General features: G+C 38.3%; 1 protein-coding gene across 5 annotated transcripts in view; it reads left to right on the forward strand.

The window, feature by feature from the left end:
• LOC139445984 (atrial natriuretic peptide receptor 1-like) overlaps positions 1–26,597 on the forward strand; it is a 498,295-nt gene that overhangs the window by 246,747 nt on the left and 224,951 nt on the right. Inside the window, exon 1 of one of the 5 annotated variants that reach the window (XM_071227244.1) lies at positions 22,036–24,019. The exons of the other annotated variants lie outside the window; for them this stretch is intronic. Coding sequence (XP_071083345.1) covers positions 23,350–24,019 — 670 coding nt within the window. The 5' untranslated portion in view covers positions 22,036–23,349. Of the gene's footprint in view, positions 1–22,035; positions 24,020–26,597 lie in introns of those variants that run through there. 5 annotated transcript variants of the gene reach the window in all.

Genomic DNA, 26,597 nt, shown 5'->3' on the forward strand with positions numbered 1-26,597 from the left:
TTCCCTTTGACAAAGGGCAGTTACTCTAGCGGACAGACCGATGGATTGCCGCTAAAGGCAAGTAAAAACAATTGTTGTTTTGCGTATATGTTGCTTCGCCAATGTATAAGAAACAGATTTCACTTGGAACTATATTGGCTAGTGTCATTGTCCGACTGACACATCACTTACCCTGTGACGTAATAATTATTAATGCGCGCATTCCAGGAAAACTCGCAATGTTTAGGTAATGTTTGTGAGTGAGGGTAAGCGATTTTCAAGAACAGAATTGAAGAATGACATTATATGATAAAGAGGTTATCACGCTTGTGGTTTAGGGATGGTAAATATCCTGTATTAGGAATAAACACTATGTATTAGCTCGCCAAGGCTCGCTAAATACAATGTCTATTCCTAATGCAGGATATTTACCATCCCCAAACACACTCGCGGGACCCCCCCCCCCCTCTCTCTCTCTCTCTCTCTCTCTCTCTCTCTCTCTCTCTCTCTCTATATATATATATATATATATATATATATATATATATATACCCTTTTCGCGAACACCTGGTGTCATCTCTCTTATTTTCAGTGATCTGGTCTTTGAAAGGCATTTTGGATTGATTCACATTAGGAAGAGAATATATGGATATCAACTTCTTTATTATGATGAACACAACGTCTCGGAGTATATGCTTACTCCTTCATCAGGTGACAGAATGCCACGAGTCAGAGAGCATTCATTCACCTGATGAAGGACTAACCATATACTCCGAAACGTTTTGTTCCTCATAATAAAGAAGTTGACATCCATATATACTCTTCTTTCAGTGATATAATTGAGCCTAAAGCATTCTGTTCCGTTGGACAATCAGGACTGTCAAAATAGCGAGGTGAAATATATGAATAGATCACTGCAAATCAAAGTGATAACACCAGGTGTTCGCGGAAACTGTAAGCCGCCTTACCTCATCATCATAAATTTAGTTGAATAGTTGAGTGAGTTGAATAGTTGAAATATTTTCCACATATATATGATTGTGATCGCCTTCTTGTATGTCAGCGTATGTACAATAATGGCTTTTCTGTACACTTTTGAGCGGTTGTGTTTACCTTGCAAAAGTAATTAAAATGAAATCAAAACATTTTACTGCCACCATTTATATGATCTTGTGACTATGCGGCCGAACGCAGGGATTGCTGGAAGAATTTACAAATATTTCATTTAACAAAACGTCCAAAGGCGCCAATGGTTTTGGAAATTCGAGCAACGTTTGGTCGCATTAAGTATTGAAGAGAGTAACTCCTTTGAGGTTCCTTTTCCGTTTTCAATCAAATTAATTGTTCAAAAGCGCAAATATTGGCCGCCTTCGAAAACGGCCTTCAGTGACGCGGCATCTATCACGATCAAAGCCTTCTCGAAAAGGTGATGGCTAAGATTCCACAACCCTCGTTAACGGGTTCTTGTGACATTGTGAAAATCAGGCATGTAACCAAGCTCATATATCCAAATTTCTAAACCAACGACCAGCTCCCGCAGAAATTTCTACCGTTTTGGCCGTGAAAATGACTGGCAAAATGATTTTTTATGAGAAACTTCTTGCTTTAGTTCATTACTTATTTATACAGCCTTGGGGAATAAATCTTTCAAATCTGATTCCTCAAGAGATATGTGTTAACCCATCTTAGCCTAGCTGAGCCTCTGTTAACTGGCATAATTGCTTATTTATGGCTATCGTTGATTAAGTTATGCCCTCTGGGGACGTTGTGCCATACTGTACTGATAAGGACATCGATTTGGGGTTTTTCAGATAACCGACGCTGAGGGTAGTTGTACGAAATAGCCCACTGACTGTATAAACCAGAGTATCCATGCTCAGTTTGTAGTCCATGCACATGTCTTGCTGTTAATTTGAAGTAAAACGGTCGATTGGGAACATAAGATTATTCCGATTTTCTTCAATTTTGCACGTCGATGCAAATGTGTGTGGGAGACTGGAACGATTCGTCGTATGGAGTATATTATGTGCCTGAGTGCTTAAGAGTTACGATAATTTTTAATTGCATCTTTGAACAAAGACCCAACACTTTTGCTTAATGGATAATGTGTCAACGTCTTCAGCGGGGATTCCATGGTCGAATGGGATGCCTGCAACCATGCTTGTCACAAGTGTCTACAATTGGGGATCGGGTGGATACAATGTGTGATCTCACTGCTTGTGTGTCACGTGACCCCGGCGGTATGGGTTGCCTGGTCTAGACTCGATTATGTACACCGGCTTGACTGTAAGATACCATCACGTAAAACAACACTCACTTTTCTCACTTATGACATCCGGGCTGTCTGTACTTGTGTGAAGTTACACCCGGCTGGTGTTGATCGGTTTGTTTATCCATGAGATCCCGAAACTTCAATGTCCAAAATGATGAAGGTTCCTTTTGAACCACAAAATAGAATGTAACGACGGCAGTCTGGCTATATCACTTACCGACAAACGTTATATTTCAAGTAATAGCATTCGTTATTGGAAAATCATGAAGGATCACTGCTAAGTTAAATGTTACAGTTGCATGTTTATATAACGTTCAGCAGTAAGAAGCTTTTTGAATTTTCACCAATCAAGGGTACTCTTTTATCAGAGATTACTTGCATTTGCACCTCTATATCCATATCTCGTGTCCTCGCGTAACAAGGTTTGTTTTTAGTTCGGTAGACTAGACATATACTTCATATGCATGAGCCATTAGAAAGTCTGATTAAGGACAAACATTTTGAAATGTCTGTTGCTATCAACCAAAGCCTCATTCACTTGTGCCTCATGAAGCGTGTCCTCATATTGACGCCATGTTCAATGCAGAGTAGATTTTCTTTGTTGTTTCTCCCAAATATAATCTGTATTTTCATCAATCAAGGGGATATTATCAAATGGGTGGCTTAAAATAGAGATTTTGTTTGGTTATTCCTCCCATGTTCGTAAATAAGCTTTAAACGTAGCGACACAACCATTTCCACATTTTTCAAATATGTCTAGTTAGACTAAGATTGTAGGTTTTCGACTATTTAATAAGCATGTAATCATGAATCACCATCAAAGAGTGATAATACCAGTTTTTCGCAGAAATGTAAGCCCTGCCCCATGGTTGTCACCCGTCACAGACACAACGAAAGGCAAGTCAGTTGTTCATCTGAAAAATACACGGGAATACGTTGTAAAAGTTAAAGGAGGATATTGCATCAGACTTCATTTGTCACTGATGCGTCAAATTTGGAATGTCCTCCACATGTCTGCCATAAAACGTTTTGAAAGCTTCATCAAGGCGTTTACTGTTGTAACCCTGATCAAAACAACGTCTGAGGAAGTCACATAACGCTCTCTGAAATCTTCGTAGAAACAGTATGCCTCATAAGTTGTGAAATGAAGTATCCAAAGGCTGCTCGCATGTACAGAAGTAGTTATAGTTTTAAAAATTGTATAGTGTGTGAGTGAGTAAGGTTTTACGCCGCTTTTAGCAATATTCCAGCAATATCACGAGGAGGGGACACTACCAATGGGCTTCACACATTGTACCCATGTCGGGAGTCGAACTCGGGTCTTCGGCATGACGAGCGAACGCTTTCGCCACTAGGTTACCCGACCGCCCCTAAAAAGTTTATAATTTTGTTGATGAAACCAACACCAAGAAGGTAAAAATCGTTTCTTTCCATGAATACAAAGACTGGTCCCTGAAATTAAACGATGTTTATTGATGAGTAATAAACCATAAAAACGAAAGTGATGTGAAGATGTGTCTCTCGTTGACAGAGTATTGAGTGGAAAATTGCGGAACGTGGGAATTAGAATAGGTGCCTAAGCAGAATCATATACATACACTTTCTGATAACTTGATTTACATGTATATGTGACCTGTAGGGTTCCTGGATAAAACTTGTTTCCCAGCAACCTCCGCTGGTCGTGAGAGGCAATCAAATGGATCAGGTGGTCAGGTTCGGTGACTTGGTTGAAAGCGTGTTCTCGTACCCAGAGAGCCAGGATCGTTGCTCACAATATCAATTACTGGATCAAGACGCGCTTATGGTATTACATGTATAGATTGGCATTACCCACTCGAGTTGTTACCATATGACTATTTTGTTTTCATGCGACAAGCATCACACGTTCTGTAGGATTTCATTTTCCATATATAGGTTAGTGTAAATTAGCAAAGAATCAGTCTATGATTGATTCCTACATTACAGAAAGACTGGACTCAAGTTTTGTAATCTTGTTCTTGCAACATAGTCTTTCTCTACAAGGTAGTGATAACTATTGTTAGACAAATTTCAACATAAATAACTAATCACAGAATCTAAACTGTAAGCTTTATTTTGGTACAACTTACACCTCTTTCGAATCATAATCTGGTGTACTTGACATCAACCCTGAGACTGTAGGTCATGCAAACAGAAGATCGCACAGTAAACCAAGTTTGCCGAGTGCCAAGTTACCCACACATTCGCTTGCCAATTCCCCCTTCCATCAGAACATGGTGTTAAGCCTCCTAAAGCATGAATAATGGAGTGTGTTAACCGCGTTTAGTTCACCTCAAACTCATACAACGTTGGGCAACAAAAGATGACTGATATTTGCCATTGCTTTGAATTTAATTACACATATCCAAACGTTTCAATATGACACTAATGGGCAATAGGACCATAAGATGTTTCGAGGTGTAGAAAGTGTCTTGTGTTTGATTCCAGTAAGGGTCTTGATGGACATGCAGAGAGGCGACTTTCTATGTGATTGGTGTATGTATGTTTGAATTATGTTCGAATGGCTGGTTCGCAATTTTTGTAGAGTATGTCTGTCAATCGTGATATTGGACTTCTTGGAGTAATTGGTAAACCGTTACGTCCGGTCGTCCACAAACAGCACTGCAATGTGGATGTCATAACGGGAGTAGCAGCAACTCAGACAAGTTAATCAACCAAACCTCATTTCTAACCACATGGATTTGAAATGGTATTGCTTATATCAAGTAGACATCCAAATGCCCCAACAAAACTTCAGCTGACATGGCAATATGCAAGTACATATTTCAAGGAGAATATATTTTATTTTCAAATTCCTCAAAAATTGAAATGTCAATTGGATACATATATTGATGAGCCAGACCATTGCGGAAGACATGCATCAAGAGACCGGTTATTAGGACGGATCGAATGAATCACCAAAAAGAAACAGTGAAGGAGTTCAGTAAATCTTTTGAAACGAACACCCTGCTTGCTGGCTTCTCCTTTATGTCTCTCAAACCGTCTTAACTGGAGGGAATTGGACGATTTATCCCGGAGAGATGTTCATCCCTGAACGTTTTATCGAATTCATGACAGACAGGTTCTTGTGGCGAAATTTAAATCCAAAATCTGCTCAATACATTTCATTAAGTCGTCACGAGCTTACTTTGAGTGTGAAAAAAAGCTTTGATAAGTGCTATAGAAAATCCCATCTTCAAACAAGGTACTGTTCTTGATTTCGATATCTTTCTCTAACCTGTCAGTAATGACACGCAGCGTATTTTGAGCTTACTTCCAAAGATTTTCCTTGAGTGAGCTTTTGTTTCATTTAGTGTAGTTTGACAAATAAGAAGAGTATCATTGTTTATTTTTTGCTGGGGTTTTACGCCTACTTCTTTGTTTTTAAAAAAATCAAGGTTTTCATAAAATATTAGATGTTACAACGTGGTTCTTAAATTGGATAGAAGGGGAATTGTAAAATGTTTAAAAGCGAAAATGATGCCCAATGATGGAAGTTAAAGATCTTTTGAAATTTTCACGCTATCGGTATTTTTACCCAGTGTTCGCCAATTTTGTTTTCTTGGGATTGTGGAACGATCAGAATAGCGTTGATTGAGTTTGTGCTGCAAGAAATCATGAAGTATTATTGGCATATCGTTTACTGGATTGTCAAAGTTGGAAAGAGGGTTCAGCTGCATGGCATCATGTATGAATGGCTGATGGTCAATAATTAATCTCAACTGACCTGTCAATTTCATAACCTAACCTTCCCATCCTCGATGTAAAGTTTAACTTTTAGCTAATAATCAGAGTACACTTGTTGAAATATTGGTCGATTTGACATGATTATTGAATTCAATTACAATATGAATCGGAGGTAAAACTGTAATTCGCTTCAGCATATCTTACGTCTTCATCACGTATCTGTAATTGAGAATAGCAAGGGTCGTGAAGACCATGACCTAAAACAGAATGCGCCATCATTAACAGTAGTAAAATCAATTTCAGTGTAATCCTGTAAGTGAAGAAATTGATTGTGCGGCACGAAATAATTTTGGTTCTCAAGAAAGAAGTTTCATGTGCATTAGAAACGGATTGTGAACAGCCTTCTGAAATCCCAATATTGATTTCAGGTAGCGGTTTATTGTACTTTTGAAATCCATTTGGATTTTTTTGTTAAATTTGAGGAAATTGTTATGTGCTTTAGTTATCCTAAACTAGCTAAAAGTTCGATGTTTCTATATTATCCAAGTAATCTTGGTTTTCCCCAATAGGTCAGGAGCGTGCCATTCTGCGGCATATTGATTTTAAAGAAGCGAGCTCCACGAGTAAACAGAGGGAAATTCTGTTTAATTAGGTAGCAATTGCAGAGACAATCCAGTATTGATATGAGAGCTAAGCCGTAGACATGAGATGAGCGGTATACCGGAATCAAATTGTGTAAGGACTTCAGAGCCGGTGTCATGATCGCTGAAATGATCAGAAGCATGTTTTAATGAAACTGTCACAATTAATATGTCAGCTGGCGATTTCTGAACCACATTTTCCCCTTTTATTCATAGGATTTTTCAATTCATTAAGATTCAAGCCTAATGTATGTTGTAACAGGACTTTCTCAGACTCGTGTAAACTATTTTACTGTCATGTGCATGAGTTACATCCCTTTGACTTGGCAGGATATAATATACGTTATTATATACGTTATTTGTATGATCCTTATTTCGTCAGACCTTTACCCATATTCCTTGATGTGCCAATGAGTGAGGGAGTGAGTTTCGTTTCTAAGGCCGCTTTGAACAGTATTCCAGTTAAATTAAGGCGTGTCAGCTTGGTGATGGATGAATGGTGACGTTTACCATTTGTTTTAAACCTACGAGCGCGGGTTGGGTGCTGACGGCGAACCGGGATTCGAACCCACGGTTTCTGGTATGTCAATTCTGCGCAACCAATTGACAACTGGGCCACCCGTGCCCCCTCACACAGGGTGTGGGGATAAGGCGAGACGCAAGAAGCACGATTATGGTGCTGCCAGAGCGAGGATCTGATGACGAATCTTGCAGAACGTTACCCCCACAAAATCAATCTTCGAGATGTCCAAAGCCGATATCTACTTATAATTCAATGAAAGTAACAGCCGCTATGCATTGTGGAGCAGATTCTGGTACTCATAAGAACATCTTTCCACAGAAAGGCATTACTTAGTTTTCCCTCTAATGAAAAGAATCTACATTTCACTAATGAATGAAATAAACAGGATCAGGGACAACAAAACACCACCAAGTCTTCCACTGCTACGGATATTCATTACATTCAGTCCTATCGAATCCTATATAGTACCATATAAGGTATTAGCCGTGAGAGAGACAGACATAAGTTTATTCCTCATTTCGACCCTTCACTACCAATTCACACATAAAAATGACTTATGACCACTTTGCACATGGGTATCAGAGTATACTGACAGTCTAATTCCGCATCCATATGAAAATTTCCGAATTTTCGCAGTTACCAGACGTTTTTGACGACAATGGACGACCGCCGACACTGGCTTAACTACGCGTAAGAATACAAGGACATAAACCATCCAATCGTGCAGAAAACGGAGGCTTGTGGATCTTATTAGTTTGATTGTTCTGGCAAATTGAACAGGAAGACGCTCTGTAATATGTGAAGAATGTCTCGTGGTTTCTTTGTCCTTTTCATTGATTCCACAAATAATAGAGGGACCCAAAGGACAGATAATTAAGCAATCAGAATTTCGCTTGCCTAAACTTAATTTAGCCTTCCTTTGGGTTGGCTGTTATGGCGCTAAGGTTGTACAATATGTACAAATGTTCTACGATTGAAATTTGTTTTGAGATAGATCGCAAAGACGGAAACAGTGGTGTACACTTAAACATGCATGACCCACTTGACACTTCAAAACTGTAGAACGGTTGTATTTCTTTTAATCATTGATTGTTTGAGTCGATTAAAATTAATACATACTATCCAAAATGAAGTAAATGAACACATGATTCATGCGATGAGATATCTATGGTAGTGTGATTAAGGGATTATGGTCGTACGCCGCTCTTATCATTACTCCATCAATATCACGACAGTGGTTACCAGAAATGGGTTTCACCTATTATCGAACCCGGGAATTCAGTGTGACGAGCGAACGTTTTAACTACTAGGCTACCCATCTTCCCTATAGTAATATGTAAAAATCGGATGTTCTTTAACTTAGTTTGAGTAATATATATGAACCATGGCTATGCTAAAACAAAGATAAAGAAAAATGTTGGAATCTTGCCCATACAGTTCATAAATATTTGATTTGACTGAACGATTTGTTCTGATGACATACTGGCATCACAATTTATGATGTCATAAACAATGAAAGATTTAGTACTGTTACGAGTCTGCCAATTAGGAAGACAAGTCATTTGTCTTTAACGGAACAAAACACTTTGAGAATCGATGAAAAGCAAATATTAGAAAGTTAGCAAGTTAACTCGATAATTTAACTCAATGATTCAACTCGATCATATCTAGGGTGGGCGAGGGTGGGCTGATAATCAAGGCTTGTTGTTCTCTGGCGCTGACATTATGTTGTCTGGACAAACTCTCACTTCACATGTAGATACTATAACATACTTATTATAGAATTCATGTAACTAAACATACTTGGTATGGTAATTACAGTTTATGTAAAATTGGATAGTAAATATCATAAACTATATGAATGAAAATGTAATGAAAACATGAAATGAGAAATATCTGAGACATACCGAATTGTTATCAGTATCGATTTTTATGGCTTCTCGAATGTAAATATGGGCACAAAATCCAATCAAATTGGAAATATTCTTACATAAACTGTCACATGTGCATCCCATTTCATTACATATATCACAGAAGGAAGTCGAGTATTCAAAGAAAACAGCACGTTATGCATATGTAATCTACTTTTCTAGATATTCCAGAGGTTGAAGCACTGTTTTAAATCAATACGATGATCGGATTGTACAGTTATTTTGTCATCCCTGTCTGACTCATATCCTTTAGCCATGAAGAAAACATGTAGGCCGGAGATTGTGTAAACATCTATTTCAACAGCTCGTCGTACACACGGCAGAACAATTACACGTACAATATAGCTTGTTTCCCTTACACGTCGTGCCCCTGTTGCCACAACAGAGCCAAAGAAAGTAAAATCTTGCTGCTACATCTGCGTCGGAAACAAGTTGCTTTTTCACCTTTGGCTCAGCGTTTTTTAAAATAAAATACTGCTTCCTCTTTTCCCCTGAGTTGGAATGCAAATATGTTCCCGAAAAAATATGTTTTATTTCAATGTAATAGTGTGCTTTGCGGAAGGGATGTTCTTCACATCATTTAACAATTTCAATGAAGTCCAATCACTCATTCTGAAACCATTGCACGTTTATTGTATTTTTGAAAGGTTGGCGTGACGTCATTTTAATGCTTTTTATTCTTTAAAAAATAATAATCATATTTCCGATGCTTTCTTACACAGATGTTATGTGTTACAGAACCTTGTTTCCTTTACGTGCCGAAGATAGATTAAATTCGATTTGGGATTTCAAGCAAAACTGTCCCAAAATGAATGTTATGGAATAAACACATTTCTAAAATATGTCCAATGTGAAAACGTAAAAAGAAGTTTATATTAGCATTGAGTGAAATAAACTTGATGCTCATTTGATACTAATTTAAAGTTGACTCTTTGTTCGGTTATTTTATTGACGAGTGAAGGTGATTTTGCTAACATTACATTGTAAAACACGTGTTTCATTCATGCATACACATGCGATCTATCAACGTATGACATTTACTTAGTTGCTTTACCATTTGACGCCAAATATTATGTTAATTATGTCATACCCAAACGTCTGTTAATATTAATGTTATTCATTTGACTCTTGGCTTGCTCTTCGAAAAATCATCAAAACCATATTTTTTCACATGTCACTGGAAATATTTACTGGTATCAATATCGCTTTGATAACACCGATTCATAAACATCAATGGTACTAAAAAATGGCACGAAAACATATTTCTATAATCATAAGATTCGATTCCGACTATTTCATAAGCATGTGCTAATGAAACATTATCAAATAGTGATGAAACCATTTGTTTGCGAAAAGGTGAATGTATCCTGTCCCGTCTCACAGACACATGCAAGGGCACGTCAAGTGTTCACCTAAAAAACACAGGGTACACGTCAAATTAGGGAACTGCATCGGACATACGTTTTGTCACAAGTGCGTCATTAAGCCATCAAGCGCTCGTGTTATCGAACGGCTTCGATGTATGCCTTATGTTACAAAAACAGGCACACTGTTTACTCAAATGGATTGTTCAGCGAAAGAGTTCAATCAAGCCGTTGTGCTTGAAACGTGTGCAGAAAATAATCTATTTTGACGGTCACGTGTTACATGAGATAGTTCACTCAATTTGAAACACTCGATGACCATCTTTACGTACATAAACTAGGCAATACCAACATCAATAAATAAAACCCTTTCCATGATCATGAGGGGAAAAAAGCAGATTCTATTTTACTATTCCGACCATAAAATAAGCATGTCCTACAAGCGACTCTGGCAGTGAGTTCTTATGAACATGGAAAGAATTTTGTCGCTTCTGTTTCTGAATCACTATCAAATAGTGATGGTATTATGTTTCCGTAGAGAGGTGAGCGTCTACTGCACCACCAGTCGCACCCATCACATACAAATGCATAGTCAAGTCAGGAGTTCAAATAGAAATTGCATTGGATCAAACTTTTGTCACTGATGCGTTAAATTTGGATTTTTCCACCACGTTTCTGGCATTATGTTATTATTTTCTTGACTGAGGTCTTGAGTGTTGAAACTCCGATCAAACAACCTTTGAGCAAGAGTCGTATGGTGCTCTTTGGAATCTTCGCAGAAAGAGCATGACCCCAAAAGTCACGTATTGTCTGTACACTCACCAGGGACCTGACAATGAAATTTAAGCTAGTTGACACTGATCCATTGACTTGGGTAACAATACGCTGGTAGTGTAAGTCTGAATCAGTTGGGCGATTCATCTCATTAAAAATGTCTATTGTTATTTTTGTCCTACATAATAGAAATTGGAAAAGACGTATATTTGTTTAAGCGAACCTAATCCAGCAGTTGTAATTATTTCATGCTGCATGCTCTGCAATTTGTTATAGAAATAGTCGTAAATATAATTTCGCGTCATATTGAAACATCAAAACATTGTTCTTCTTTTCATCAACCTTTATGAAATCATTAAGTTAGTATTTATTTACTGCTGCATTAATTATACAAACTTCCGGGGATGGCAATATCAGCGTGACACATGTTAAGGTGACAGAAGCGGGTCACTTCAAAGAAAGGACAATATCGTGGACGCTTTGATGTTATTTGCTTCGCTACAAAAATATTTGTTATGAAAATAGAATTATAGAAGAAATGTCAGTAGACGTTTTATGTTATGATCTTAATCATCTCAAAGGATTTCTTTTATCTTTGAAATGTTGCATCTGGTGTTTCTGGATATCAAACGACTAATTAAACACATACACAAAAAATTTAAAGTTTGTACTAAGACATACACGTATTATTATTTTTACTCCAAATAATTTGAAAAAGCACCTAAAATTTAATAATGTAACTTAATATCTAATAATTACGTTTACAACAATGTTGATCTCGTGGTTCGTTGTGCTTTTTTTTGGTAAAGGAAACATATTAAATGAGGTTAAGGTTGCAATTATCTGGCAACCGCAAACCGGCATTACCTAGAAATGAGAACACTGCAAATTTGACTCGGAGGGAACTAGAATTGTCGTGTCAATTTGGTCGTAATAAAGGGCACCTTTCACTGGCTTCTTCGGATACACAGCAGCAATGTTCTGCGTGTAAGGTCATATTACGTGCGTATGTACGTGTAAAGCAAAGGTCTCGCTTCGTTTTCCGGATGATATATTGATCTCGCAAAGTAATCAAATCTACTGGCAGTGTCAATAAATATTTGTTTTAGTGTTATGTCACAAACATTGATTCTCGGTGTTTGTTTTCCGATTATTTTCCTACTCGAATAACTCAATGGTCATAAATGCACGAGAGCTTCTATAACAAACCAGAATAGCAGCTTGTTGATATGCTCATTGGGCCATGGATGTGCTAAGTGATGAGGCGTGCCTGAAAAGAAGATTTGTCCGAGAACTGAGAGAGTCTTTGCTGGTATTTATTCAGTACAGGGTATTGTCAGTTTTCAGAAAAGCATTTGTCTCAAAATAGATCGTACTTGAGACACATTTGTGTTCTTGCCCATCTCAGCCCAAGGAATACAAGCAATCATGCTTGGAAGATAGAATGGCTCAGATACTGTGTACATACAACTAATTATATAAATTGATAGAGATGCGTGGCTCCGAAGACATACGATTATTCTAATAACTGTTCTGTGGTCTCATAATTGAGTTGTAACACTTGTGAAGATCTAGGAGACAAAAGGGTTAATCAATCGTCTGAGGCACGTTTTGTGATCAATTTTCACAACCTTCTTTGTGCAAGTCATTACAGATACGTATGATAGACTGTAAGTAGGCTGTCATACTAATCGTACTTTATTGAACTGTTTGGGAAGAAAAGCAGCTACACCTTCTCAAGTACAACATATGCGCACACGCTGAAATTACATGGGAGTGACCAAATGATGTGAAGATATGATGTCTCGAGGATAAAGAACAGTCAGAACTTAATCATTGGAATTACTGTGCAGGGGACCGGTTAACTAGCTTTATTTAGACTGGTACCATTAAATAAATCAGGGTTTTGATTTCCACTGTACAAGTTGAATGAGTGAGTTGTGTCCCCATATCTACATTTCCAGACGTGAAAAAAGTACCTTCTGTAACACGTAGAATTGTTGGTCGTTTGAGACCACAGGAAGGCAAAATGCAGTCTTGGGCTGGTATATCGAGTCACCAAACATTCTTTTTTTGGCGTTACATGATGGTAGTTCGCGATATGTTGAAACGGAATCCTGAAATAAATTCATCTTGTATATCAAATCGAGATGCTTCTTATCCACTTCATGAGGTTTCATTTGTAACTGGAGGCAGCGGGGTAGCCTAGTGGTTAAAGCGTTCGCTCGCCACACCGAATACCCAGATTCGATTTCCCACATGGGCATAAAGTATGAAGCCCATTTCTGGTATTGTTGGAATATTGCTTAAAAGTGGAGTAAAACTATACTCACTTACTCATTGTAACACACAATCTCACATTTCAGGTAGCCTAAAAATCTCGTCCATGTCTGATCATTGGGCATTTTCATTATTTAACTACCGATTTCAACCTTTCCATCGCGATTAAACTCATCCTATCCAAAACAAGTCAGTAATGGAGCAGCGGCGGACATGTCTGGATGGCCATACCCAGACATATCTGTTTTGAATAATTATCATAAGATGCTTAGCAGCATATTACAAGAAACCCAACAAGTAATTGGATAATACGTACCAAATTATCCATACCGCCCACCAAGTCGTTTTAACAAAATACTGCATTAAGTAAGTAATACCATTTGGTGTGCTAATGCCCCTACACGTGACAGCCCAATGCACTGAGACTGTGGTAAGTACGTGTTTGAGCCAGGCCAGACGGTTTATGGCCCCCGGGGATATTTCAGTTTGTGATATGAGCACCATATGACCATGAACATGGAAGCGTCGTGTGTTTTCAGCAGGAAATACAATTGACTGAACCTGTATCCAAAAAGTAATCCTTTGTGACCTGACAACATCCACTAGTTCCTTGATATACACGGGAAGGCTTGTCATATGAAAACTAATAGTTTTCTGTGAGAAGTGAGATTTGTTTGCTGTGTACACAATGTTTGACATGGGAAAGATATCCTGAGACAGAAATTGTCAGAACAGGAAACCGATATTCTTGAAGGTAGAGATGCAGGCGTAACTGTTTAATGCATTTAGCTGTGCTGAGAAAACATAGTTATAACATCAAAGACTGAAGAATCTCCACTGCTTCGGATGTAGTCATTCAGTACCATGTAGATGGGAAGTATGCATCGGCGTAAAAAATACTTTTCATAATGCTTTTTGGGTTGTTTAACGGCGCACTCAGCAACATTCCAGCTATATGATGGCGGTCTGTAAATAAATTAAATCGAGTCTGAAACAGACAATCCAGTGATTGACATCGTGAGCATCGATCTACGCAATTGGGATACGATAACGTGCATCAACCAAGTCACCGAGCCTGACCACCCGTGTTAGACCACGACTAACATGGGTTGCTGAAGACCAATTCTAACACCGGTTCTTCACGGGTTGTTTTATCGCGAAAGCAAGGGGATGTCAATGCATAAGTACCTTATGACATCACTCGATTGGGAAATTACATCTATGAACATTACAGAAAGAAGCTTGAAGTTGTGATATGATCAATACATATTCCGATAGTATCTTCAGAAGATTAAGTGATCAAGCACCCTCACCATACGGGGCTAAGACGCTAACTGGTAATAGCTGATACCAATGCGCCATTCCTTTGCATAGTGCCCGCGATGCAAACAACCAATCTCACCGACAGGTGTACGATTCACCCGGTTACAATTACGAGACCCTAAGTTCGCAAACAGTATTAAGTACCTACTTCAAATATATCTTAACCGATATGTATATGACAGATATTAATGAAGATTAAATTCGGACAGGAAGCGAATATTGACAGTTGGATCTAGATGCTTGCTATAATAATTGCACATATAGCTTTAAAAAGAAACCTCATCAACAGTAGGATAGCAGATTTACATCCGAATCTATTACAGCTAATTAAATCTATCATTCCACACCTATCTCTTGGATAGGTTCTCCTTCAAGGCATTGCAAGCAGTAAAGGATTCCCAGAGAGCTCTGCATTTATATCTTTCCAACATTCCTAGGCGCCGAAGACTAGTCCATTTCTGAAATGGAAGCAAAGCATCAATAAAAAGTCTGTGTCAGTATCTATAAAGTTCTCTCAGAATAGGAAATTAGTCTACTCAACGGCTTGGAATCCCCTGGGTGTGCAAAGTATTGTAGGACGAAGCACAGTAATAGTGCTTAGCGCAGTTCCATTCTTTTCTGTTACTCCTACAAAAACTTGTCTCAACATCCAGCACTGTTTCTTCAGCTACATTGTAAGAGTTTTTGAAACCATACACGGACACGATGTGTCAGTCAAAATGTGACGTTCCCAACCAAGTGGGCATTGTCAAACATGTGTTAGGAAGGATTGTGTGGCCATACATGTACACTTGGTGCGAGTTTCGCATTATTAATATCAGCTTTGCATATCAGATGTATTGTTTTCAGGTAATGTAGTTCCTACAGTTTAGTTTTATATCGTTAGTAGAAAGGGTGGGTGATATTCAGTTCCTGTCATGTCATGCAAAAAAACTGGTTCTGGTTTTTTGAACTATAGATGGCGTTCTAGCACACATCTGGAATTGATTGAACCAAATACTTTTTTATGCACATTGTGCGAGTAGCGAGGGCCACCGGTAGGCGAGGATATATGTTCCTTTTTGTTCAAACACCTGGTGTCATCACTGAATATGAGCGATCCGTTCGTGTAATTGTCACCGCTATTTGGCCTTTTACGCCAAGTGGAATTTGAAAATCGAGACGTCTTATATTTGCAGTATTCAAAATTACCCCTTCAAATACATTTATATGACTCAGAATCCGCCATCACTTTACGCTATGGAATGCCACTGGTAGGGCAGGACAATGATCAACCTTTCGCAAACACTTGGTACGTGTATCACTATTTGATGGTGATTCATAAACAAACGCTTATAATCTTGTCTGAATCGTACAATGGACTCTGCTTTTAGCGCATGTTTCGTATGATTATGAAATGGTATTTCGCTTTTATTCTGTATGTCAAGTAGATACAGATACAAATGATTTAGCTATGCATTTCAAATTTTCTTGAAGGTGATTGAAAGCGTTTAAATAATTATTTTTGTGTCATGCAGGGGACATAATACCAGCGCTAGTATTCTTTCGCCATCCTTTTATTTTCATTACACTGGAAAAAATAAGAGCTGTGAGGCATTTGACTTTTAGCTGAGTCGCTATTGATTAAGCATCATAGCAACTTAACAGGCTTTGACCATGGATCAAAGGCGCTGATTGAAGTTTATCCCAGGATAAACTGATATTTTTTGTAGCGTAGCAATACACTTGCCTTTAAAAATGACTGTCAGATCACCTCGGTCTGAGGTGCTGATGACTCGCCACTTTGTACGCCAAGGAAAGACATTTGTCCCGATCACGGCGTCATCACTGCTCGTTAACGTTCCGGAAATGTGACTATAATTGTCGCAACGTGTATCGCACAATTACAATCAGCGATCGATAATTTAAACATGAATTATCACCTACAAACGGTTCTTTTTATCATCAAACAGTACCATACACCAGAGACCATCTATTATATGGTCTCTGCATACACATACATACAACAACGTTTTCTAGAAAGTGTAATATCTGTGTGAGACAATGTATATTTTTGAATGTAAACCTTCACTATACAACTCCATATTCACCTGGTTCTGTTCGTGTCATGCTGGTGAAAAGTGTTGCTCAATGACTTATGACAAATAACTGTATTCTATAGCCCCGGAATATAGTTGATATTATGAAATCATATTGTTATCTTCATCTTCAGTATGAAACATAGTATGTTTGGTATTGTCTCGAGATGTACTTTTCGTTCCACCGACGTAATGAATTTTAACCATTATTTCATAGTCGCCTCCATATAGCTGTAACATTACTCAAACAATCACCCACTCTCTTGAACAATTGTATATAGTTGTTACTGTCTTATTGTATCTAGTTGTTACTGGTTTGGTCAGATGTTTTTTTCTCTACACCCTCATCGTTCAGATCTGGCAAGTCGTCCGTGTCGTCATCATCATCATCATTTCAAACTCATGATGTTAGCTCAATGATAATAATAATAATAAGAAGAAGAAGAAGAAGAAACACTCCTTACTCACCTCCTTTACATTGATGACCTTGGACTTCTTGCCAAAGGAGACTCAACTTTCAAAAAGCATATTCTTCTTATCAGAGTCCTTTTGTCATGATATTGGAATGTCATTTACACACGACAAATGCAACATTTTTCATTTGAAACGTGGTAAAGTAGAAGTGGGAGGATCAGTCAGTTTACCTGAGGGAGGAGTTATTGACTATCTCATTGAAGCTCAGGCCTATGCCTACTTTGGGATGCAGGTCAGAGACAAACGAAGGTTCTTGGTGGGTTCGACGATGCAGCCCTTCCTGGGAGCGTCCCATTCGCTGTCAACAACAACAATACATGTACATCTGTATCAAAATGATAATTTATGTATTTAAGAAACAAACTACGAGTAGGAGTTGTTCATCGTACAATAAAACACTGCAGGGAGAATAAACCAAGAGGGGCGCAGATAAACAACGGCCACGACAAACCTTTAATAATGCCGACTCCCTAAATAGATCCGACCCGGAAATGTCGGACAAGTCCACATTACGAACAGGTGGGTTAAGTTTGGTATTTCCCGCATATACTCACAATCCTCACGTCGATTAGCTGTACCTTCTCTCCTAATACGGATTGTCATATTACTCCACTTATGGATGCAATCGTTCGGGCCACTGCGTTTAACGGCATTGTACCTGCATTTATGGGGAACAACTTACTTGTCTCTTCCCTCTCAAAAATAACGGTCGCTATATGGCTGAAATAATGCCGATGCGACGTTAAACTTTAACTCACTCACTCAATAAAAAAAAGTCGTCCAAAATATGACGACGTGACGTTGCGAGCGCATATTCGAATCTCCAGAAATGACATCATGATTGAACAATGTTTTATCGGTTTTATTAAACCACGCTTGGTTAATCAATGGTCTTTGTGATTTATCGCGAAGCTGCCTTGTATATAATGATAACACTTGTATGTCGCTGTACTAATTTAAAAAGCTCTGTGTATGTGTTGAAGTAGACGTTTGATATTAAGAACAACCAACATTTTAAAGATCAAAGAAATCCTTTGAGATGATTAAGATGCAAACATAACACTTTTGTTGACATTTTTCTATTCTATATTCATGACAAATATTTTTGTAACGATATTGTCCTTTCTTTGAAGTGGGACGCTGCTGTCACCGTAATTTGTGTCACAAACACAGTATCTTTAGTATTGTCTTCGACATGCTTGTGGTTTGGACTCCATCCATGGTACGGCCCGGAATGTATAGAGAGCGTCAGGAATATGAGATGCTTATTAAAGTCTTTGGAATAGGACCGTAAACAGCCTCAGACGTAAACCAGACCAACACACCTGATATTGTCCTTTTTGATAAATCCAATGAAATCATTTATTTCATTGAATTTTCGGTCCCTTGTGACACTAATGTGATTGACATGATTCAGGAAAGACAAGGCAAATATGCGGACCTCGGTTACGAAATGTCACGCTTGCATCCCAAATACCAAGTTGTCCGACTCCCCATTGTTCTCGGTGCCTTAGGTTCGGTACCTCCCAATCTGTTGTCTGGCAATTGGGAGTACCCGGGTTTGCTTCCAGGAATCCAGCCCTTGTGACAATCTGGTAATACAGATGGCTGCATTGTTGGGGACACTTCACATATTCCGAAATGTTCTGGGTGGGTTCGACTAGGCAGCGCATCGCTGTCTGGGCTGCGTGTTGAAGGGGCCAAGGATCCTGAACTGATGTTGAGTCTAACCAGCCTGACTGTGCCAGGATCACTCGAGTCCTCATTTCAGCATTTATTTATTTTAACCTTTAAAATATAATCATAATAATAACAACATTTCCATTGTGATTATGATTTGGATTAGGAGTATTCTTATTTGTAGGAACATTTAAAGCAAGCTTTTACTGGCTTCCAAAAAATGACGTTCACTGACAAATACTGTCGCCTTCCCACATGTAACGCACTCATCCTAACTCATGTAACTACTTTCCAGTAAATGAACAAATTGTCTTGGAAACATTAGGTCATTAGTGAACTCGCCTGATTAATCAGGACTCACCTGAACCCATGAACACCAAGCAGTGAACTTAATTCGGCCGTGTACGAACCGTGTCGCTGCACATGAAGTGGATGTTTTAAGTTCACGAGAATTGCGTCTGCGGTAGTGTTACAGCCAAATTTAAAGTTATTGTTGGAAAACTCAGAAGCCAACGAAGCAGGTCTAAGGAAACACCAGTAAAATCAGTCAGCCGTCATAAGGGACATGTATCGTTCATGTGTCGATTCATTTCGGCTCATTAATCGTCGATTCAATAGCTTTGTGATTAACCAGGCTTGAGTAAGCTGACTCGATGTCACATCCAATTTTCGGATAACTAATTGATAGTTTAATACTATTTTTTGGTACGATCGATATTCGTCTCATGTAACGATGATGTCTTAGAATAGAGCAAATCATTTTACGTTAACGTAGAACAAAATGTTATAATTATAAAGACATTCCGACTAATCATTTTATGTTGCATAGTAACCCATTGAGGATGCACTGCTGGCACAGTACTCTAAAGCGTCGCAATTCGCTGTGCGAAGTTGCTCCTTGTGCCAGGATCCGCTTTTCTTGGGTTCAAATAAATACTCCGTCGTGATTATTATCCCTGGTTTGTCTTATCCGTGCACGTTGGATTGACGAATGTGGTAAACGAGACCTGCATCACTCCGGGCTTTCCTCCCACATTGAGAAGACACGCCGTCATATAATTGAAACACTGAGGAAAGTGGAACCTAAATTACATGACTGTGTTTCTTCGACTGATCCTAGTTTGAATCATCTCAGTCGTATGACCGCATAATACCACGGTAATGTCACTCTTGTGTCACTTTGTTTTTTAGTGATAGAACTGCGACCTCAATGTGTTAATTTAATTTACGAAAGGAATTGATATAAAGGCTTCACGCTTTCTCTAGTTATTCTTCTGGCGGGATCTAAATCAATACTTCATTTATATTAATGGTTCACTTATTAAATATATGGACATTAACTTGGAGCCTAGGGCCAATTTTGAATTGATTTGAATTATGTTCAATCTCATATAGTATTTGTAGGAAAGTTGGATAAAATGTTTGTAACAGTTTGTAGTCATGTTAAAGACTTTCAAATTGTAAGACTTTCAGAATGTAATATTCACACGGCAAACGTCTATCAACAAATAAGGATTGACATACACATGATTTGATCATTTCGTACTCAGTACTATTTTCTCACTTGTAAAAGTAATGTTCACTGATGTAAATAATATTTATTTTTCTGTTTTGAATATGTGTTGATTCGATAATGAAAAACAATGGAAAGTGATATGTATACAAGCTGAACAAAACTTAACTGTTGTGAACCAAACAATAAATAACATCTTGATCCAAATGTGTTAAAGAAGTTCGTGCTAGCATATATATTGATGAAGTGTATGAGGTCTTGTAGTGATGTTGTGTAAGCTCCTCTGTTTGTAGATGTTGTCTTTCTACATACTCGACAATAGTACTTATAGGGATATTACGCCAGATTGGATATGATAAGAGTTTCTGTCTGGCAACGTAATTCAGTAGTCGATAGTATGAGGAGATATCCACTGTCCACTCCATCGGGGTATGCGACAAATCCTTGTCAAATATTTTAACCAAATGGCTCACATTCTAGATCAACCCTCAAGCATTCGACATAGCCTTTTCTCGCAAACGTCGGCTAGCGGAGAACAGGGTACCTTTAAAATATATCAATCGGATTCAATTCTAAAAAATATTGTCAAGGCATTAAACGACAAGGTTAATTATTGAAACGAATACATTCAGTGTTTATTACGTGTTGTTTCCAGATTCAGGGAGATTTTAGTAACATTTATTCCATTTGAGTTTCCACCGTAAAACTACATAATCCTTTTTCGGAACAAACAGTCTGGTAGACGCCGCTCAGTTTAAAAGCTTAATCAATGCAAACGCGCTCGTAAATTCACTCCGGTACTTTTCGATTTTAATCAAAATAAACAATCTTGCAATGTTATTGTTATTCTACGGTCAAATCAATTGATAACATCGTAAACTAATCTGTATTTAAATTTTAATCATTATAAACATCTCGTACAATTAATCGGTCACATCACCTACACACAATGAACCGCAGCGACAACACTTACTTCATCAAATAGCCCTAAACATAACATAGACATTTCAGTGAAGTCAATTCAACGCAGCGTGGGACTGTGAACGTTTCACTAACATACGCTTCAATGACTTTGTCACCGTATATCAAAACCTTCAGGCGGCCAACGATTTAGTGACAGTCTGTTCTCTGCACAGTTGTCCCTTGACAATAGTGTGTATCATCAGGTCGTCCTCTCGGAGACGAAAGAAAGCTTCTTTAGGATCAATAAGATCGCACATGGTCTGGTATCGGGGCTATGAAGGGCCCCCACAGCGGACACAACTTGGCCGAGTAACACACACAGATCGCGTAGCAGAAAAGACGACTACTAACAGTTCCCCGAAGCTTGGTTACATGGACAGAGCGTTGAGCCCTCACTCATATACCAACATAGCGAGTAGTGTTGAAACTGTAGCGTGCGTGCTTGTTGAAGGATAGGAACTAATACATGGAGTATACAAGTGATCTGTGCCATGTAGAGTGTGTGAGCGATGTCATTCAAAAGGAACATCGTTAAGTATTTTCACCTTTTCTGTTTATGTTATGGAACATTTTTAATTCGTTAGTAAACGTAGTTACTGTAAAACTGTTTGTTCGTATCATCAACAATGTTTATGTGATGGGGATGTCTTAAAGCACACCTTGGAGTATTTCAAAGAGCGTCGTATTGTGCTTGATCTTCATTTCCACGTCAGTAACCTACATGTTAGGAAGCTGCCTATCTGGGCTTTCATTCGAGCACCTCAGATGTCACATTGGGGAGATGTCTAGGAAAGCATTGCTCGAACCGTGTTGACATTTCATATATCGACTTCACATTTTTGCCACTGATGATGTGCATGTACACCAATTTGTAACAGTTGGGCCGGTGATTGTACAATCTTGTATGCGGATCCTTGAAATTGAATAGACGAGAATAGAGGAAGCTACGCCCCTTGAAGGACTGTTAAATCGCATGTCACCATGACAGTCACTTGCGACATTGTTCGATGAAACATATGGCGCCTGAACACAGTTGGATTTAATGAAAATTTAAAAAAATCTCCATTCCCGCCATATGATTTGTCCGGAGTAGTACAGGCGACATATTTATCGTCATAGTTGTTTAATAAAACTTTTTTGAATTTTACTTCTCGTTAAATAATATATTTTATTAATTTCTTCAAAATTTGAATACATATCCCGATAATACTCATGTAGTCAGAACTGTGTAAATAAATAATATTTGCGTGGGGTGTATATATCAGTATTTATTATCCTATGATAATGTTAGCGTGAGTAAACTTACTCATGCGTGCTAAAATTATACGTATAACCTAGATCCTTCATTGAATGAACAACAGATGTGAAATCTACATATGTACATTTCGAGTACAATCTATCTGTGAACCGAGGCTAATCAAACCGCCACAGCTAGTTATTTAATCAGATGTCAGCCAGGTGCGACATCAGCATTTGTTGCCGTCACCATACTCTTGTTTCACTCAGTGTGACTTCACGGTGACATATCGACCCAACTTCCCCAACACGCCACCTCCTAGCCAGCCCTGATTCAACCTGTAGAGTGGACATATTCTTTATCAGTGCACAATACACGTACAGCGAGCATGACTTGAGCTGTGTAACCAAGAGCTTCCTGTTTTGAAGGAACCACGTGACGCTTCTTCCTACATAGGCACTAACGGGAGGAACATGACGCCACAAGTTATTTGATGAAAGGATGATTAGCCTAATGCTAGACTAATCTGATGACTGGTAAATTAGAAGAAAATATTGATGCGCTGAAGAAGTGACAAGCTTCACCTTCGGCTGGGTTCTTTCGACTTCAATCATGGGGTGTCTTCTGTATGTCTTGGTTTGGTTGCCTGTTTATTTGTGTATGGAAGTGAAAATTGCAGTGATTTTGCCTTTCGACGACGAACGTATGTTCTCGGTGAGACGAATTGCACCGGCCATTAACCTTGCTATTACCGAAATCAACGAGGATAAGACTTTGATGAAGAATCACAAATTCTCCGTCAAATACAACGACTCGAAATGTGACATTGCCGAAGGAATCAACAAAGCTATCAATTTCTACATCAAGAAACAAGCCCACGTGTTCCTTGGACCCGTGTGTGATTTTGCAGTTGCCCCCGTTGGACGACAGGTGTCTTTCTGGAACATACCCGTCATTTCGGGAGGGGCCATGGCTCGGGATTTTAGTGTATACAGATCAACCCAGTACCAGCTTCTTACTAGAGTAGGGCCTGTTAATTCTAGGTCTCTATCGACATTCTTCGCCAAGATGATGTTGCATTACAAGTGGTTGAAGATCAAACTTCTGTATTCAAAGGAGGGACAGGATTATCTCATTAAAGGGCTGTGTCACTTGGCAATAGAGGCCTTGCATTACGATCTGGACGCACTGGACCCTAAAATAACTCAGGATTATTTCCGTCTTGACAGTAAAACCAACATCGAGAAATTGTTGAAGGAGGAGATCGGCCTTGATTACTCAGGTAAGAGAGTTTAAGTACACGTTTACTAGAATTGAATAGACTAGAATAGAATAGACTAGAATAGAATAGACTGTGATTAAGCTTTTAATATGATTGGCATATCAAAGAAAGTGTACACATGTGCAGATCATCTAAATATTATTTATTAATGAAGCGTAACGTCCGTGTGCTTGATAACGAATGATGTGTGATAATTTGCTCGATGTCAAATGATATATTCATTTATGCGTCATAAATAATGTGACCAGTTTAATCTTTGTGAAGATTCATTCATGTTGTTACTATGACTAAATTACAGCCTCAGACAGTATTGGTACAATTAATAATAAATTATACCGAGAATGAAACAAATGAATCGCCGAGACACTACACGTGCATCAAATCCGTTTGTTTAACAACCTACAAACATATACCACAGTGTTAAAATAGACATATACAAGTCAGTGATGTGGCTGGTTTTTGCCATGACTTATGTGGTGGCATTGGTTATTTTGCATTGTTGTATGTTGGGATGAAACATTTCAATACAGACCTAATTTTATACTCCCACTAGACCTACGTCATGAAGACCGCATATATGCATACATATTAATTTGGAGAAGTAGTGTTTAAATTTTATATTTGATAAACGACAAGCGAAATGTCAAATTGTGACAGAGCGCTTATACATCATGCCTATGTTTATTTAATCCGGCATATTAAGTTCACTTTTCGTTAAAACACAATACAAAACAAATGATTAAACTTGAATAAATGATTAACCAATTTAATTTTAAACCGAAAACTAAATTAATGCAATTTTCAGTTCCAAATAAAGTGTAGGTGTCGAACTTTCTGTCCAATACATCAGTGCTTACAGGAATTGATAAAAGAATATTATTATTATAAATCATGAAGTTAACACAGCTTATGCAGTCAGACTGACAAGTACGCAGACATTAGGAAGTAGTATAGACCTTTACATCATTACTATACACCGAACCGATGCATTGATACCCAGATGGAGAAATAAATACCAGTTTTCTGACCGTGTACTCAATAGTTGGAGTATAACGAACGGTTTTATGTTCTTTTGTGTGTTCTCGTATTGCCTGCATTGAAGTTTTATACCTTTTATTCAAACTACCAACAAAGGTGGGTGCTGACTACAATACTGTTGTCGTATTTATCAATACATAAAACCCAAATGCTGCCAATCCCTGTTAGTTGGAATGATTTAGGGTAGTTTGTGCTTTTCATTTTGTACACATAAAATTTTACGACCTCCAGTCGAAATAGAAATGGCCGTGTTGATGGTTTATTTATGTGTTTACAATTTGCCATGTCGGTCATAAGTCACTTGTACAATCCCTAATACATAGAGACTCACGGCAAGCATATGTGACAGTAACATATCCCGAAAAAATCCAATCAAATTTTTCCGTCATATGAAATGCTGTGTCTTTCTGTTAGTTTTATGTTTAGTTAAGAAAGTTTTTTCTTGAATCTGAATGTTTTCAGTCAACGGTTTTGTGCCCATTAGTCCTTAATAATCAATCTAATTTGGTCCATTTTTATGATATTCTGCTTTTTCATAATGTAATGCATTGTAGAGGGATAATTACTTTGGAAGTGTAAGCTGGTCTGTATCACTGACTGATAATGACATGCGTCTATAAAACTGACTGATATTAACATGCGTCTGTACGACTGACTGATATTGACACGCGTCATTAATACTGATTGGTATTGACACGCATCTTTAACACTGTTATCGACATGCGTCTATATCATTGAGTTATAAGTGGCTGTAGTGAGTTACACACATATTAAAGAGGAGGAACGAGAAATGAAGAGCACGTGAAACAGACGCATGACAGTAAGAAAGAAAGAACGAATTTGGATGGGGCTGAAACGAGCATAAAAAAACGACATGGCAGACACATATAACCACAAAAATATATAGGCATGTTAGTGTTCGTACCTTTTTATATGCACTGATGGTTTTACCAAGTGGGAAAATGTATTTTAAACCCTTTTTAAATTAGGCATGTTCCAGAAATTCGTCAGGCGATAGTGTCAATCCATGAAAGACTACTTAAAAAAATAAATTAATTATCCGTGTCCATTTCCCTCTTGGTTGTATGGTACATGATGCTGGTATATCCGTCAGAACATGTGGTATTGATACATTTCCCAGACGCTTACATTACTTCTGACATCTGCAAATCAAGAGATAGATCTATGTCTGAAAAGGCCCTCCAAAGAAGAACGCTTGTCATTTAATGTAAGCAAACTTGATTTCTAGGGAATTAACGAAGTAAATGAAATTACTGGAACAAGGTGAATCAAACCCACCATCCTCCTCTATGTTGGTGATGATTATTGCCTTCACACGCTTCTTGATACAAGCTCCTGTTGCCTAGATGGTTCTGTTGGAATAAGAAGGCACAACGCATATATGCCTGGGTGTGTGTTATGCCTGCGAGGCTGAATTAAGCAGTCGTCTTTACAGTGCTTAAGCCTTATTCAGACATCGGTTGAAGATGAGAGACTCTGATAGCCTTAAGAACGGAGGGAACAGAAGGAGCTTTAGTAC

Source organism: Haliotis cracherodii, unplaced genomic scaffold (assembly GCF_022045235.1).
Source record: "Haliotis cracherodii isolate W230 unplaced genomic scaffold, xgHalCrac1.p SCAF_6, whole genome shotgun sequence".
NCBI lineage: Eukaryota > Metazoa > Mollusca > Gastropoda > Lepetellida > Haliotidae > Haliotis > Haliotis cracherodii.